The sequence below is a fragment of the Pan troglodytes genome, chromosome 18, assembly GCF_028858775.2.
Source record: "Pan troglodytes isolate AG18354 chromosome 18, NHGRI_mPanTro3-v2.0_pri, whole genome shotgun sequence".
In the NCBI taxonomy this organism is placed as follows: Eukaryota; Metazoa; Chordata; class Mammalia; order Primates; family Hominidae; genus Pan; species Pan troglodytes.
In genome coordinates, this window is record NC_072416.2 from 72026066 (window position 1) to 72040823 (window position 14758).

The 14758-nt window shown below is 52.9% G+C and overlaps 1 protein-coding gene across 4 annotated transcripts in view; it reads right to left on the bottom strand.

Moving 5' to 3' along the window:
• IL34 (interleukin 34) overlaps positions 1 to 14758 on the bottom strand; it is a 77691-nt gene that overhangs the window by 778 nt on the left and 62155 nt on the right. For 2 of the 4 annotated variants that reach the window (XM_009431182.5, XM_054669558.2), the window contains exons 2-6: positions 12927 to 13354; positions 5241 to 5374; positions 3235 to 3312; positions 2793 to 2951; positions 159 to 294 (exon numbers count right to left, since the gene is read on the bottom strand). In XM_009431182.5, coding sequence (XP_009429457.1) covers positions 159 to 294; positions 2793 to 2951; positions 3235 to 3312; positions 5241 to 5374; positions 12927 to 12954 — 535 coding nt within the window. In that variant the 5' untranslated portion in view covers positions 12955 to 13354. Of the gene's footprint in view, positions 1 to 158; positions 295 to 2792; positions 2955 to 3234; positions 3313 to 5240; positions 5375 to 12926; positions 13355 to 14758 lie in introns of all 4 variants that reach the window. The other 2 variants (XM_511082.9, XM_016930111.4) reach the window with 1 other exon arrangement.

Below are 14758 nucleotides of genomic sequence, written 5' to 3' on the forward strand. Positions count from 1 at the left end.
CCCACTCTACCCAGGGCCCATCCTGGCTTCCAGAAATGGCTTGTAGCCCCGGGGAGCAGAGGATATGTCCGGGAGGACGCCAGCTCTGCCAGCTGGCCTGGGTGGGCCCAGATGCCTGGCCTCCCACCCCCAGGCGCCATCCCCTGAGAGCTCCTTACAGCAGGAGCAGTACAGCAGCTCCATGACCCGGAAGCAGTTGTCCAGCAGGGCTTTGGGCCGCACCAGCTTCAAGTTCGGCCCTGGGGCATTCAAGAGGGACAACACGGATTCCACCTTGGGGCTGACCTCCACATCCTGGAAAGGGGGAAACCGTCAGGAGCGGTGGCGAGATGGGGCCGCACCCCAGGAGAGCCGTGAGGGCTGTCCAGTCACCTGGAGGTGCCCAAACCCCGGAAGAAGGACCAGACTTCCTGTGACCATGAGCCTGGATAGCTATTTCTCACCATCTTCTTCCTGTGGGCATGGGGAGGGTCCCAGATGCCACCCCTCACCCATGTACAACTCAGAGGCTTCGCTTTTCCATCCTTGAAAAATGAGTAAAGGGCGTAGACCAGGACAGTGAGGAAAGTGGGGCAAACCGCACCCAGGCACGGCCACCCACCACTGCGTGAGGACCCCCTGACCTGGGGAAAACTGTCCCTCAAGAAGCAGACATCTCCATCAATTCCAAGGAACAAGAGAAGGTCCTCACAGAGACAATGAGGCTTAAGTCACATACACAGGGCAGAGTGTCCAGCTTCAAGCTGGGGTGGTTTCTCTCCACGATACGCAACAACAGGGTCATGTGGGGTGCACCGTGGCACCAAGGGAAGCAAGTCCCTGAACAGGAGGTCAGGGCCACTGTAGAAAGCATCATGGGAAACGTGGGGGGTGATCTTCTGGAAGGGGGCGACAACAAGGCAACGTGTCCTGGGCCAAATTGTCCCTCTCCTCCCCCAAAAAGCTGTCTTGGTCCTACCCCTTGGTACCCGTGAATGTGACCCTATTTGGAAATAGATTCTTTGCAGAGGTAATTAAGTTCAGGATCTTAGAAGGACATCATCCTGGATTTCGGGTGGGCCCTAAATCCAATGCCTGATGTCCTTGTAAGAGAAAGGTGACAGACATGGAAACAGGGCAGAAGGCCATGAAAAGACTGAGACGGCCAGGCATGGTGGTTCAACCTGTAATCCCAGCACTTTGGGAGGCTGAGGGAGGCATATCACTTGAGGCCAGGAGTTCAAGACCAGCCTAACCAACATGGCAGAACCCCATCTCTACTAAAAATACAGGTGTGGTGGCAGGCATCTATAATCCCAGCTACTTGGGAGGCTGAGGCAGGAGAATTGCTTGAACCTGGGAGACGGAGGTTGCAGTGAGCCAAGATTGCCCCACTGCAATGCACCTGGGCGACACAGTGAGACTCCACATCAAAAAAAAAAAAAGCCACCACAGAGGCCAGGCAGGTTGTAATCCCAGGACTTTGGGAGGCTGAGGCAGAAAGATCACTTGAGGCCAGGGGTTCAAGACCAGCCTGGGCAACATAGCGAGACCCCCCATCTCTAAAACAATAAAAAAGAAATAAAATGAAATAAACAAGAAAAAGAGCCACCAAGCAGATCAAGGGGTCTCCTGACTTTGTAAGAATTGACAGCCTCCCCACCAGTCTGGTTCCAGGAAAGCTCCAGGCAGCTGCAAAACAGGTGCTAGTCCCTAAGCCCTTTCACCATCGGAAGCTCACAGTTGGCCTGGGATGTTCTCCCCACAGGCTGGGCCTTGTCAGCAGCTGGCTGGGCAGGGCAGCAGGTGGATCCCAGGGACAGGTGTGCACCAGAGTCCTGAGGAGGTCTGGTGGGGACGGGGAGAGGTCCCACAGCACACACGGCCTGCATGGGTCATCTCGCCACCTTCCTTTTTTACTACAACTCAGGCATTTTAGAGGATAATATCCCTGAGGCCTCAGATCAATTTCTCTGAGCGGGGCAGGGATGGGGGACCTCTTTTTTTAATTAACTGAAGTCCATAATTTACATTAGGGTTCACACTCTCTGTTGTACAGTTCTGTGGGTTGTGACAAATGCATGATGTCATGTATACACCATGAATGCATTATACAGCATAGTTTTTTGTTTTTTGTTTCGAGATGGAGTTTTTCGTTCTTGTCGCCCAAGCTGGAGTGCCATGGTGCAATCTCAGCTCACTGCAACCTCTGCCTCCCAGGTTCAAGCGATTCTCCTGCCTCAGCCTCCTGAGTAGCTGGGATGACAGGTGCCCACCACCAGGCCTGGCTTATTTTTGTATTTTTAGTAGAGACGGGGTTTCACCATTTGGCCAGGCTGGTCTCGAACTCCTGACCTTAGGTGACCCACCCGCCTCGGCCTCCCAAAGTGCTGGGATTACAGTCGTGAGCCGCCGCGCCCGGCCTGCAGCATGTTTTACTGCCCTAAACATTCCCTGTGCTCCATCCATTCTTCCCCTCTCCCCCTACCCCACCTCCAGGACCCTCGTGTTGCAGAAACAAAGAGGGTACGATGACTTGCCCAGGATCCAGAGGGAGAGAGGCAGAGCCTAGAACAGAGTCTCAGAGGCATCGCCTGCACCCCGAGCCCGGCTCTCATGACCACCACGGCTGCCTCTTCCTTCCACAGGCCTCTTTTCCTGCACCCCTCCCCCACTTCTCCCACGTCCCTCTGCTTGTGCCCATCTTTCCGTGTATTCACCCTTTCCCTCACTAGCCTTTGGCCACACCTCACACACATGCACACACGTGTGCACACACACACCCCCACCTGCCACTCCTCCGCACAACTCACCGTGAGGCCCTGCTGGACATTCAGCAGCAGCATCTGCACCTCCTGCAGGTACTTCCAGGATGGGTGGCCCTCGAGCAGCACGTCCTGCACCGACTCAGTGGCACTGAGACTCACCAAGACCCACAGATACCGCAGCTCCCGCTCGCTCACCTGGGCCCTCTGCTGCGGAAACAGGGAAGTCACTGCAACTCGGGAGACATGGGCCTCTGGGCTCTGACCACCCCCTCACCAGGGACTTGCCCCTGCATAGGGAGCAGACGTGGGCCGTCCGCTGTGGACAGTGGACAAACATGTGCCTGGGCCAAGGGCCAGCCTGCTCTCGGGGCTGAGGAGAGGCCCCAGGCCAGCAGCACCACCTGCCAGTCCCAGCGCGCCTCTGAGGCTGGGGCCCACCGGATGTCGCAGGAGGCAGGGTCCCCCCAGCCCAGGAAGGGATTCTCACCAGCCTGGTGACATTGGCGATTCTGAACACCCCCTCGTAAGGCACACTGATCTTGTAGTTGATGGGGAAGTAGTGTTTCTGCAGAGGCACAAGAACAAACTATGAGGCCAGAAGTAGAAATGACCAGCAGGCTCCCCAACCTCCCAAATGATGTTTTTTTAACAGTTAGTCTCACTCTGTCACCCAGTATGGAGTGCAGGGGCAGCATCATGGCTCACGGAAGGCTTGACCTCCCAGGCTCAAGCAATCCTTCCACCTCAGCCTCCCAAGTAGGTGGGACTACAGGTGTGTGCCACCACGCCCAGATGATTTTTTTATTTTTTGTAGAGATGGGGTTTCTTCATGTTGCCCAGGCTGGTCTTGAACCCCGGGCTCAAGCCCCTCAAAGTGCTGGGGTTATAGGTATGAGCCACCACGCCCGGCCTCCAGATGAATTTTGATGTAGGAGGAGAGAACTCAGGGCCCAGACCTTCGATGGCAGAGGTGGTCCTGTGCAGAGAGGTATGCCTGGCTCCCAACTGGGATAAAAACACTTCACTTTCCTCTGGGACTCAGGGAGGGTGAAACAAAATACACAGTTCCTGTTAAGGCAGAAATTTCAGGCTCAAGAGTGAGGACATGTTACTTCAAGAAAAACATGTTATTTTGTGGGTGAGAATGTTCTAAAACCTATGATGGTGATGGTTGCACAACTCTGTGAACTTTTACTCTTTGAGTTGTGCACTTTAAATGAGTAAATTATGTCTTTTATATATAAATATGTAAATTATATCTCAGTAAAGCTGTTAAAATAAAAAAGACACAAGCCAGGTGCAGTGGCTCACGCCTGTAATCCCAGCACCTTGGGAGGCTGAGGAGAGACAGTCACTTGAGCGCAGGAGTTTACGTTTACACTGAGCTATAATCCCGCCACTACACTTCAGCCTGGACAACAGAGTGACACCCTGTCTCTAAAAATTAAATTAATTAATTTAAAAAGATACATCGGTCAGGCATGGTGGCTCACACCTATAATCCCAGCACTTAGGGAGGCCAAGGTGGGCATATTGCTTGAGCCCAGGAGTTCAAGACCACCCTGGGCAACATGGTGAACCCCTGTCTCTACTCAAAAAAAAGTTTTAATTAGCTGGGCATGGTGGCGCATGCCTGTAGTCCCAGCTACTTGGGAGGCTGAGGGGGGAGGATCATTTGAGCCTTGGAGGTGGAGGTTGCAGTGAGCTGAAATTATCCACTGCACTCCAGCCTGGGCAACAGAGCAAGACCCTGTCTCAAAAGAAAAGAAAAGGATTTTTAGGAAAAGTTAAAAAATTAAAAAAAAAAAAAAAAAAGGGCCGGGCGCAGTGGCTCACGCCTGTAATCCCAGCACTTTGGGAGGCTGAGGCAGGCGGATCACGAGGTCAAGAGATGGAGACCATCCTGACTAACATGGTGAAACCCCGTCTCTACTAAAATTACAAAAATTAGCTGGGCATGGTGGCGCGCACCTGTAGTCCCAGCTACTCGGGAGGCTGAGGCAGGAGAATCACTTGAACCGGGGAGGTGGAGGTTGCAGTGAGCCAAGATTGAGCCACTGCACTCCAGCCTGGTGACAGACCAAGACTCCGTCTCAAAAAAAAAAAGATACATAGAGCCACACAGACATCTCCACTCTGCAAAAAGAACCAAACATTCCGATTTCTAGGTCTTTAGCTCCCTGGCTAATAAGTGCCTGGGGTTCGTCAAAGAGCTCCAGGTGTCCATTCCTGAGTCATATGGTGACTGCCATCGTGGAGGTGGGATTAAAGTGAGATCGAGGAGGAGGGGTGGAGGCTCCAGGAGATGGCAGGAGGGGGGTCAGTAAGTGCAGACCAGGTGCATGGGTAGGTTTCGGAGAAAGGCAGAGAAACAGGCCATGGTCGGCTCAGGACTGACACAGGTCCTAAGAAGGGCTCTGAATGTCCAGAGGCCTATGCCAGGTGAACCCCGGGACGCGGGGACAGGGACACAGCTGGTGCCCACGTGGTTACCATGTACTGAAGTCGGCTCCTGTACTGCAGCTTGTCCCGCAGAAAACCCGTGACGGTGCACTCCTCATTCTGCGTCAAGGGCCACATCTCCAAAGGCTCATTCCCCAAGGCCACGCCAAGGAAGATCCCAAGATCTGTGGACCACACCCGACAAGAGCACATGAGCACCTTCCATCTCATCCACGCCGTCCACAACATGCAAAGCCGAGCACAACCATCATCCATTTGCATAGGTGACAAGCACCGATGGGAAAGGTGTGGTGGGGGGCACGGGATCTGGAATGCTTTCCCTGGGGTCTGGCTCCAGAACAGCAAGGTCAGGCAGGCACGAGCAGTGCAGAGAGTCCACACCCACCCCATGCCGGCCACTGGAGCCCCCCAGGAGGCACGCCTCAGGGTCGACGTCTGGTCTCCCCGCTTCTCTCGCTCCGTGGGGCAGGCACAACATCCCGCCCAGGACAGCCTCTGCCCCTGGTGTCCGGGTGATATGTTTTCAAAGCTCGTTGCTGGGTTTTCCAGCCCGGCATTCAGGAGATCGAATCATCCTGGATTCTGGTTTCAACTTGACAAATGACTCTTCAGTCACCCACGCCCCACACCACTTTCCTTCCTGCTCTATCTGATCTTAGTGTCCCTCCCAGCTAACTATGCCAGCGGGTCTGTAGCGCCTTCCAGTCTGGTCATTCTAGGACGTTAAGCAGATCTCATACTTGGCTGCCTCTCTTCCTGCAACAAACGAGCCGCTGAAACATTACCATCCTTTGCCACTGGGGGTCACTGTGACTCCAAAAACAGCCTATACGATTTCCAAGTGACTGAACAGAAAAAAAAGGAGAGAATTCGCAACAAATATGAATAAAGGTTAAGTCCATCAGAGCAGAAAGAATAAAACAGAAGTAGGCCAGCAACTACCCAAAATATCAGACTCACTAACTAGATAAATAAATTCACATTAAAACAATCAGATATAATTTTTCTTTTTTTTTTTTTTTTTTGGTCACCCTGGCTGGAGTGCAGTAGTGGGATCAAGACTCATTGCATCCTAGAACTCCCAGACTCAAGCGATCCTTCTGCCTCAGCCTCCAGAGTAGCTAGGACTACAGTTGCACGCTACTACGCCTGCTAATTTTTGTATTTTTTGTAGAGACCCGGTATCGCCATGTTGGCCAGACTTGCCTCGAACTCCTGAGCTCAAGCAATTCTCCTGCCTCAGCCTCCCAAAGTGCTGGGATTATAGGTGTGAGCCACTGTGCCTGGCCCATTTTATTCAAATGAAAAAGTTTTTGTGTTTGTGGTTTTGGGTTGTTGGGGCTTTTTTTTTTTTTTTTTTTTTTTGAGACAGGGTTTTGCTATGTTGCCCAGGCTTGTCTGAAACTCCTAGTGTCAAGCGGTCCTTCCGTCATGGCCTCCTGAGTAGCTGGGATGACAGGTATGTGCCACTACACCCAGCTTCCCAGCTTTTTCTTTTTTAGACAGAATCTTTCTCTGTCACCCAGGCTAGAGTACAGTGGCACAATCTCAGCTCACCGTAACCTCCACCTCCCAGGCTCAAGCAATTCTCATGCCTCAGGCCTCAGCCTCCCAAGTAGCTGGGATTACAAGCAGGGGCTACTACACCCGGCCAATATTTTGTATTTTTAGTAGAGATGGGGTTTCACCATGTTGGCCAGGCTGTTCTCAAACTCCTGACCTCAAGTTGATCTCCCTGCCTCTGCCTCCCAAAGTGCTGGATTTACAGGCATGAGCCACCATGCCCGGTCATACACCCAGCTCATTTCGTTTTAACAATTAATACTTGATGTTGGCCAAGTAGTGAGACAAGTGCTGTCCTGGAAAGCAATTTAGCAATTTCTGTTATTAATGGATTTAATAGTATCTGCACCCTTCAAACCACTAAGCCTTAAAAATGTCTATACTCTTTCACCCAGTAAATACACTTCTAGGAATAAATTGGAAGAAAAGCAAAAAAGATAAAACCAATAAATTATGAACAAAGATGTACAGAGCAGCATTTATTTTATAACAGTGAAAATCTGGAAATGGCCTAGACATTCCATAATAGTGCATGTAGCCAATAAAAATCACATTGTCAAAGATATGGCTGTGCTATGAGAACAATTAGATATGCTTAGTGAAGCTTAAAAACAGCATGACTCAACACTATCTGTGTTCATAGCATGACTACCAAATCTCTATGGGAGATTTTTTTCATGTTTTTCTTTTCAAATAGGGTCTTGCTCTGTCGCCCAGGCTGGAGTGCAGCGGCACCATCATTGTTCACTGCAATCTCAAACTCCTGGGTTCAAGCAATCCTCCTGCCTCAGCCTCCCAGTAACTGGTATTACAGGTGCCACCACCACACCCAGCTAATTTTTTTTTAAATTTTTTGTAGAGAGGAGGTCTTGCTGTCTTGCCCAGGCTGGTTTTGAACTCCTACGCTCAAGTGATGCTCCCACCTTGGCCTCCAAAAGTGCTGGGATTACAGGCATGAGCCACCACACCTGGCCTTGGCCTTGCAGGACATTTATTTTTATTTTTATTTATTTATTTTTGAGACGGAGTCCTGGTCTGTCGCCCAGGCTGGAGTGCCGTGGCGCAATCTTGGCTCACTGCAACCTCCGCTTCCTGGGTTCATGCCATTCTCCTGCCTCAGCCTCCCGAGTAGCTGGGATCACAAGGTGTGCGCCACCACATCCGGCTAATTTTTTTTGTATTTTTAGTAGAGACGGGGTTTCACCAGGTTGGCCAGGCTGGTCTTGAACTGCTGACCTCGTGATCCACCCACCTCAGCCTCCCAAAGTGCTGGGATTACAGGCATAAGCCACCGCACCCACCCAGGACATTTTTTATATTCTATAATCCATATGTATTATTGTTACAGACAAAAGCAATAACCATCCTCTTTTTTTTTTTTTTTACAAAAGCAGTCAGGCAGGCTGAGTCACCTCCCTGAGCCACCCCCAGCTATGAGCAGGAATTACTGATTGGATTTTCCCCACTCCCCAGCATCTTGGAAGACTTTGTCCTTGCAGCCCCTCTGGTCTGGGCCACACCACCCATTTGCTACCTCCCCACTGCCTTCTCCAAACCTGCCCTGCTCAGGCCTCCTGCCTCGCCTTTGTCCCTGCAGGACCTCCCACCAGGAGTGCCCTTGCTCAGCTCAGAGCCTCAGGTCTCCTCAAGCCCTGTACCCCATATAGCCCCACATTTTTTGCTAAGTTGCAAGTCTGCAATCTATCTTGCACTTCCTCTCTCTCTCTTCCCCTGTGCCTGATACAGTATTGGGTGAGAAGAACAGATAAACATGAACTGAACCAGTGTTTGGCCCTTTAACATCTGCTTACTTTCTGTCCTAAGTCCTGAACCCCTCAGCTTAGCATCTACCCTTGCAGGTCAAGATCATCCCTGCCTCCTGGGCTCATGCTTTGCCCTGCGCTAGGTACCCTCTCACAACACAGACCTCTTTCGAAGCCTCCCAGAGACTCTTCTCTCCCCTCCATCACCACGCCAGGGTCTCCCCTTCCTGCACCAGCCCCCATCGGTCTCTGTCTCCAGCACCACCTTCCCCATTCACTCATGACCTGGGATTACAGGTGTGCGCCACCACATCCGGCTAATTTTTTTTGTATTTTTAGTAGAGACGGCGTTTCACCAGGTTGGCCAGGCTGGTCTTGAACTCCTGACCTTGTGATCCACCCACCTCGGCTTCCCAAAGTGCTGGGATTACAGGCGTGAGCCTGTATGTGAATCCATAACGCAGTTAAACACTGCACAGCCCAGCGTGCTGAGAACTTCATATGTGCATTTGGGGATTTGCCTCAAGCAGTAGAAATGGGAGCAGACATTGACATCCCTTGCAGAGCTCGTTAAGGCACAGGTTGTCCGGCCTGCCCCAGAGTCTCTGCTCAACCAGTCTAGGATGCAGAGAGTCTACCTTTCTAACAAGGTCCCAGGTAAAGCTGTGGCTGGGGGTCTGGAACCACAGACCTAGAGCAACAGTTGCAAGCTGGTGTCCCGAGGGCCACCTCTGGTCCATAAGGATTTCACATAACAATTCAAAATTTCAGCTTTTCTTTAAAAAAATCAGTATCTCTGTCCACACTGGGTCTTTTTTCCTGTGTGGCCGTCTACTTCACCTCCCAACCCTACAGCACCTGCCCTTCTCTGTGTCCCGTTCTGGGGCCCTGGGGACCCGGCAGCTGTGGCCTCAAGGCAGGGACTGTGCCTTGGAGTGACACTGAGCCTCCCAGCCTGACACGGTGGGCACACAGCTGCCCGGGAAACCCTGTCCACAGATGATCTGCCTCTCCCCCAACTGGGCAGCCTTCCTCTGAGTGCAGCCCAAACATCATTGCTAAGGGCAAGTTTCTTTTTTTGCTGCCTCCACCCACCCAGAGAAACAGGTTAACAAACAGGGACCAGGCAGGGACAGCACAGCCCCAACCTCAAGACCACTGTCCCCCACATGCTCTGCACACCAGGAACCCCACAGCCAGTGCCACCCCTGACCTTGGTCAGGAGACCCACCCTGCCCTTGCCTTAGCCCAGAGGTAAGAACCCACAAGACAGGCTGGGCACGGAGGCTCACACCTGTAATCCCAGCACTTTGGAAGGCCGAGGTGGGTGGATCACCTGAGGTCAGGAGTTCAAGACCAGTCTGGCCAACATGGTGAAACCCCATTGCTACTAAAAATACAAAAATTAGCCAGGCGCAGTGGCAGGTGCCTGTAGTCCCAGCTACTCGGGAGGCTGAGACACAAGAATCATCTGAACCCAAGAGGCAGAGGATGCAGTGAGCTGAGAACATGCCACAGCACTCCAGCCTGGGTGACAGAGTGAGACTCCGTCTCAAAAAATAAAAATAAAAATAAAAATAAAATAATAAAACAACCTGCAAGACAGAGAGGAAGCTGAAGAAAGATCTGTGTGAGTACGGTACTCCCTTCCTGGTTCCCTGGCCCTGGGTTGACCCTATGTGCAGTGACAAGTGAGGCTTGTCACCCCCAGCCCCGGGGACCAAATCTGAACCTGTGCAGTGGGTTAAATAGCATCTCCTCCAAATCCACATTCACCCGAACCCGAGTGTGACCTTGTTTGGAAATGGGGTCTTTGTGAAGTAGGAGGTAGGACCGACTCCAGAGGCAGAGCCCTGACACTGGACCAAATTGAGGACTAGTGAAAACAGGGGTGGACGGGGCAGAAGCAGCATTCCAAAAGACATGCCCAGCAGTGTGCCATGTCGGTTTACCATTGCCATGGCAACGCCTGGGAGTTACCACCGCTTTCCATAGCAATGACCCAATGCCCCAAAAGTTACTACCCCTTCCCTAGAAATGTCTGCATAAACTGCCCCTTAATCTGCATGCAATTAAAAGTGGGTATAAATATGACTGCAAACGACCCCGAGCTGCTCCTCAGTACGCTTCCTCTGGCACAGCCCTGCTCTGCAGGAGCTGGCACGGAGCTATAACATCTCTTCAGTAAAGCTGTTTTCTTCTACCACCAGCTTGCCTTGAATTCTCTCCTAGGCAAAGCCAAGAACCCTTGCAGGCTAAGCCCCCTTGGGGGCTCGCCTGTCCTGTGCCACTTACAGGCATTATTAAATGAAGGATGTCAAGATTAGGCCATCCTGGATTTAGGCAGGTCCCTAAATCCAGTGACTAGTGTCCTAGGAAGAAGAGGAGAGGACACAGAGACACACAAAGGGAAAGGCCACGCAAAGACAGAGGGAGATCTGAGTGACTAGGCCACAAGCCAAGGAAGCCAGGAGCCACCAGGAGCTGGAAGAGGCAAGGGAGGCTCCTCAGCACCTTTGGAGGGAACGCAGCCCTGCAGGCACCCTGATCTCACACTTTCGGTCTCCAGAACTGTGAGACGATACATTCCTGTTGCTCTAAGCCACCCGAAGCTTTCTAATTGGTTATGGCAGCCCAACTTCCTCAGCACCCCAGCCCTTGGGCACCAGCCCCCACCTCAATCTGCTGCTCTCCTTCTCCCTCATCCCCCAGCCAGTCTTTGCCTGGTCCTAAGACCCACCCCTCCTGGAGCTTTTTCCCCTCTCCCTTGCTTTTCTTTCTCTCTTTTTCTTTTCTCCTTTTTTTTTTTTTTTAAAGACACAGTCTCACCCTGTTGCCCAGGCTGCAGTGCACTGATGCGATCCTTGCTACTGCAGCCTCAACCTCCTGGGCTCAAGTGATCCTCCCACCTCAGCCTCCTGAGTAGCTGGGATTACAGATGTATGCCACCACACCTGGCTAATTTTCCTTTTTTTAGAGATGGAGTCTCGCTATGCTGCCCAGCCTGGTTTCAAACTCCTGGCCTCAAGCCATCCTCCTGCCTTGGCCTCCCACAGTGCTGGGATCACAGGCGTGAGCCACCAGCCCAGCATCCCTTGCCTTTCATTCGCACCTCCACCTCCAGAATGACCCTCATTCCCTCCTGCACAGACGGTGACAGCAGTAACTCCTACAAACACCACCAGACTGATCTTCAAGAGCAGAGGAACTCCCAATCACGATTCCACCCCCGCCGGGCTCTCAAATCCTCCAGGGCTGCCTGCTATGGGGAGGGAGGCACACTTTGCTTGGCTCTCAAGGCCTCAGCCAGCCGGGTCCAAACCAGCTCCCAGCCTGGCCTCACCATCCCACCGCCGAACCTTTGCTCACACTGGCCCCTCTTCCTGGAACATGGGCCTCACGACCCCAGGTCTACCTGTGTGAACACCACCCCACCTTCTAGACCATTTCCAGTAGCCCCTCCCCCATGCTGCACCCCTGCTTCTCATGACCTAGGGGTTTCCAGAACACTGGGTCCAGCTGGGTCCTTCCACCCATCCTTAATGTCCCAACCCTTTGTTGTCTATTTCCACAAGGGCCAGGGTGGACCCAACTCTTCTTTCAATCCCTCGCAGGCTCATACCCCAAACCTCAAACAGTTCCTGAGCACCCAACCCTGTGCCAGGCGTTGGAGACAGAGGCATGAGACAGCAAGGTCCTTGTTGTCATGGCAGTGACTCTGCAGTGGGCACGTGAGAGGCACCAGAAAAATGTGTTGAATTTGAGTCAATTGAACTGAATCTTGGAGACTGAGGGGATCTTGGTCTGGCCTCCCAGCCAGCAGGCATAAGAGGCTTCCAGATCCTTTTTTTCCTTTCTGTCCTCATTTCAACTTATTTTTCTTTTTACCAACAGTGTTATCTTTCTGCTTTTTAATTCTGTTCTGTTATGGAGGAAGGGTTGGAGGGGAACAGGCTGCCTTCTCCAGGCACCTGGCTGCTCTTCTGCCGTGGGTCTTGGGTCCCTAGACACTTTCACCAGTCCCTGCCCCTCTCCACCGGCCATACCCAGGACTGGGCCGCTGCTGCCCGCCCGGGGCTCCCCAGCACCCACAAGCCTGGAAAGGTGAGATGCTGCCACCTACCCCCAGTGCCTGCCCCGACCTAAGACCACCCTGAGGACCATGCCCGCCCAGCCAGAACTGCCCACCCAGCTTGCCCGTCAGAGCCTGAAGTCAGTGGCAGACAGGGCAGACGGTGGCCGTGGGAATCTCAGAGGGTGTCTGCAGTCCGGCTGGGAAGCATCGCAACTTCTCACCAGCAAGAATGCCCTGGTTGCTATGGTTACGGCAGATCCTGGATCTAGGCCAAGGCCTCCCAATGCAGGTCCCTAGGGACCCCCCAGTACTCACAGCGCAGCCAGGTGAAGCCCCGGGGCATGGTGGTGTTCCTCGTCCCCCTGAGAGCTCAGGCGCCGTCCCCAGCAGTGTGTCCACAGAGGCCTAAGCACGGCCTACATGGCCTCGGGGCAGCAGAGGTGGTCACTAAGTCAGGGAAGGGCTGGCCCTGGAGGAGTGGCTGGGCTGCGGGAGCGAGCAGGTGCCCCAAGGGCAGCAGCTGCCCTTATCTGCCCGGCAGCGTGGAGGACAGCCGGGGGGCGGTGGCTGCGAGTCCCATGGCAGCCCAGAAGCAGGTCTGAGCCGGTGGCTTGGGGGTCTTTCGGGGTCTTCCTTTCCAAGGAGCAGGAGGAGAGAGTCCCTGGCAGGCCCCTCGGAATCTGGGGCTGGGTGACGCTTTCTCTGATTTCTCCGACTGCAGCTGCTCAGTGTGAAATCTGGCTCTAGGAAGAGAAAGGAGGAGAGAAACTGATTATGTAAGAGCAGCGCTGCCACTCAGCCATCAGCCACAGTGCACACCGCACCCACGGCCTGCACAGGACCACCCGGCCCTGGCAGCTGGACACGGCTCACGTGAGAAATGACTTCAGGATGTCCGAACGGCCCTGGCCCATGAGTGAGTTATGATGACACCAGCTGGCAGCCTGGGGCCTGAACAAAAACAGGACCAAGGAATGAACAGGTGGTTTGAGTTCACACATCGAGAGCCATGGTAGAGTCCATGAATGACTCAGGCTAAAGGACAGGTTAAAAAAGCAGACGAGCTCCCACTCCGAAAACAAGCCGGACGCAATGGCTCATGCCTGTAATCCCAGCACTTTGGGAGGCCAAGGTGGGAGGATTGCGTGAGCCCAGGAGTTCGAGACCAGCCTGGTCAGCATAGTAAGACCTCAGTTCTATTAATAAAAAAAAAATTAAGAAAAAAAATTTTTTTTTGAGACGGAGTCTCAGACTCTGTCATCCAGGCTGGAGTGCAGTGGCGTGATTTTGGCTCACTGCAGCCTCCACCTCCTGGGTTCAAGCAATTCTCCTGCTTCAGCCTCCCAAGTAGCTGGGATTACAGATGTGCACCACCATGCCTGGCTAATTTTTGTATTTTTAGTAGAGATGGGGTTTCACCATGTTGGCCAGGCTGGTCTCAAACTCCTGGACTCAAGTGATCTGCTGTCTTGGCCTCCCAAAGTGCTGGGATTACAGGCGTGAGCCACCGCACCCGGCCAGGACTAAGGTCTTTACATTCATTGAATCTCTCACAACAATCTCATGGAAGAGCAAAATCTCAGTTTATCAATGAGGAAACTGAGGCCCAGAAAGGTTAAGACACTTGTCCAAGGTCATACAGCTTGTAAGAAGTGTGACAGGAATTCAAATCCTGTGGGCTGGTGGCTGCTCCCAAAATTCGACACCCACACAGGGCTCAGCGTGTGTGCGTGGTCCTCCCATCTGCCCCTCTGGACTCTGCAAGGTCTGGACCATTGTGTCTGCTCTGCAGATCAGGCTGGAATTCCGTCTCTGATTTAGTTCTCTTCCATCCCCTCGCCTCCTCCCTGTCTCCCCTCTGGTAGGGGAAAATGGCTACAGAGTAACACCATCGGGGGAGAGCAGGTATGACTTGGGCATCTTCTTCATTGTGTGATCCATGGTGTCACCAAAGAATGCTGGCCCTTACCCTAAGAGGTGCCCAGCAGGCAGGCAGGACCTTATAGAGAGAACATGGGTTGTTCAAGTTAATCCCTTATGCAGTCACCCTGAATCTCAGCCCCAGTCGCTGCCTGCTGCTGCTCCTCTTTTCCTTGTCCTTCCTCCTTTTCCTCCTTCCTCTTCCTCCTTCTCTTCCTCCTCCTCCC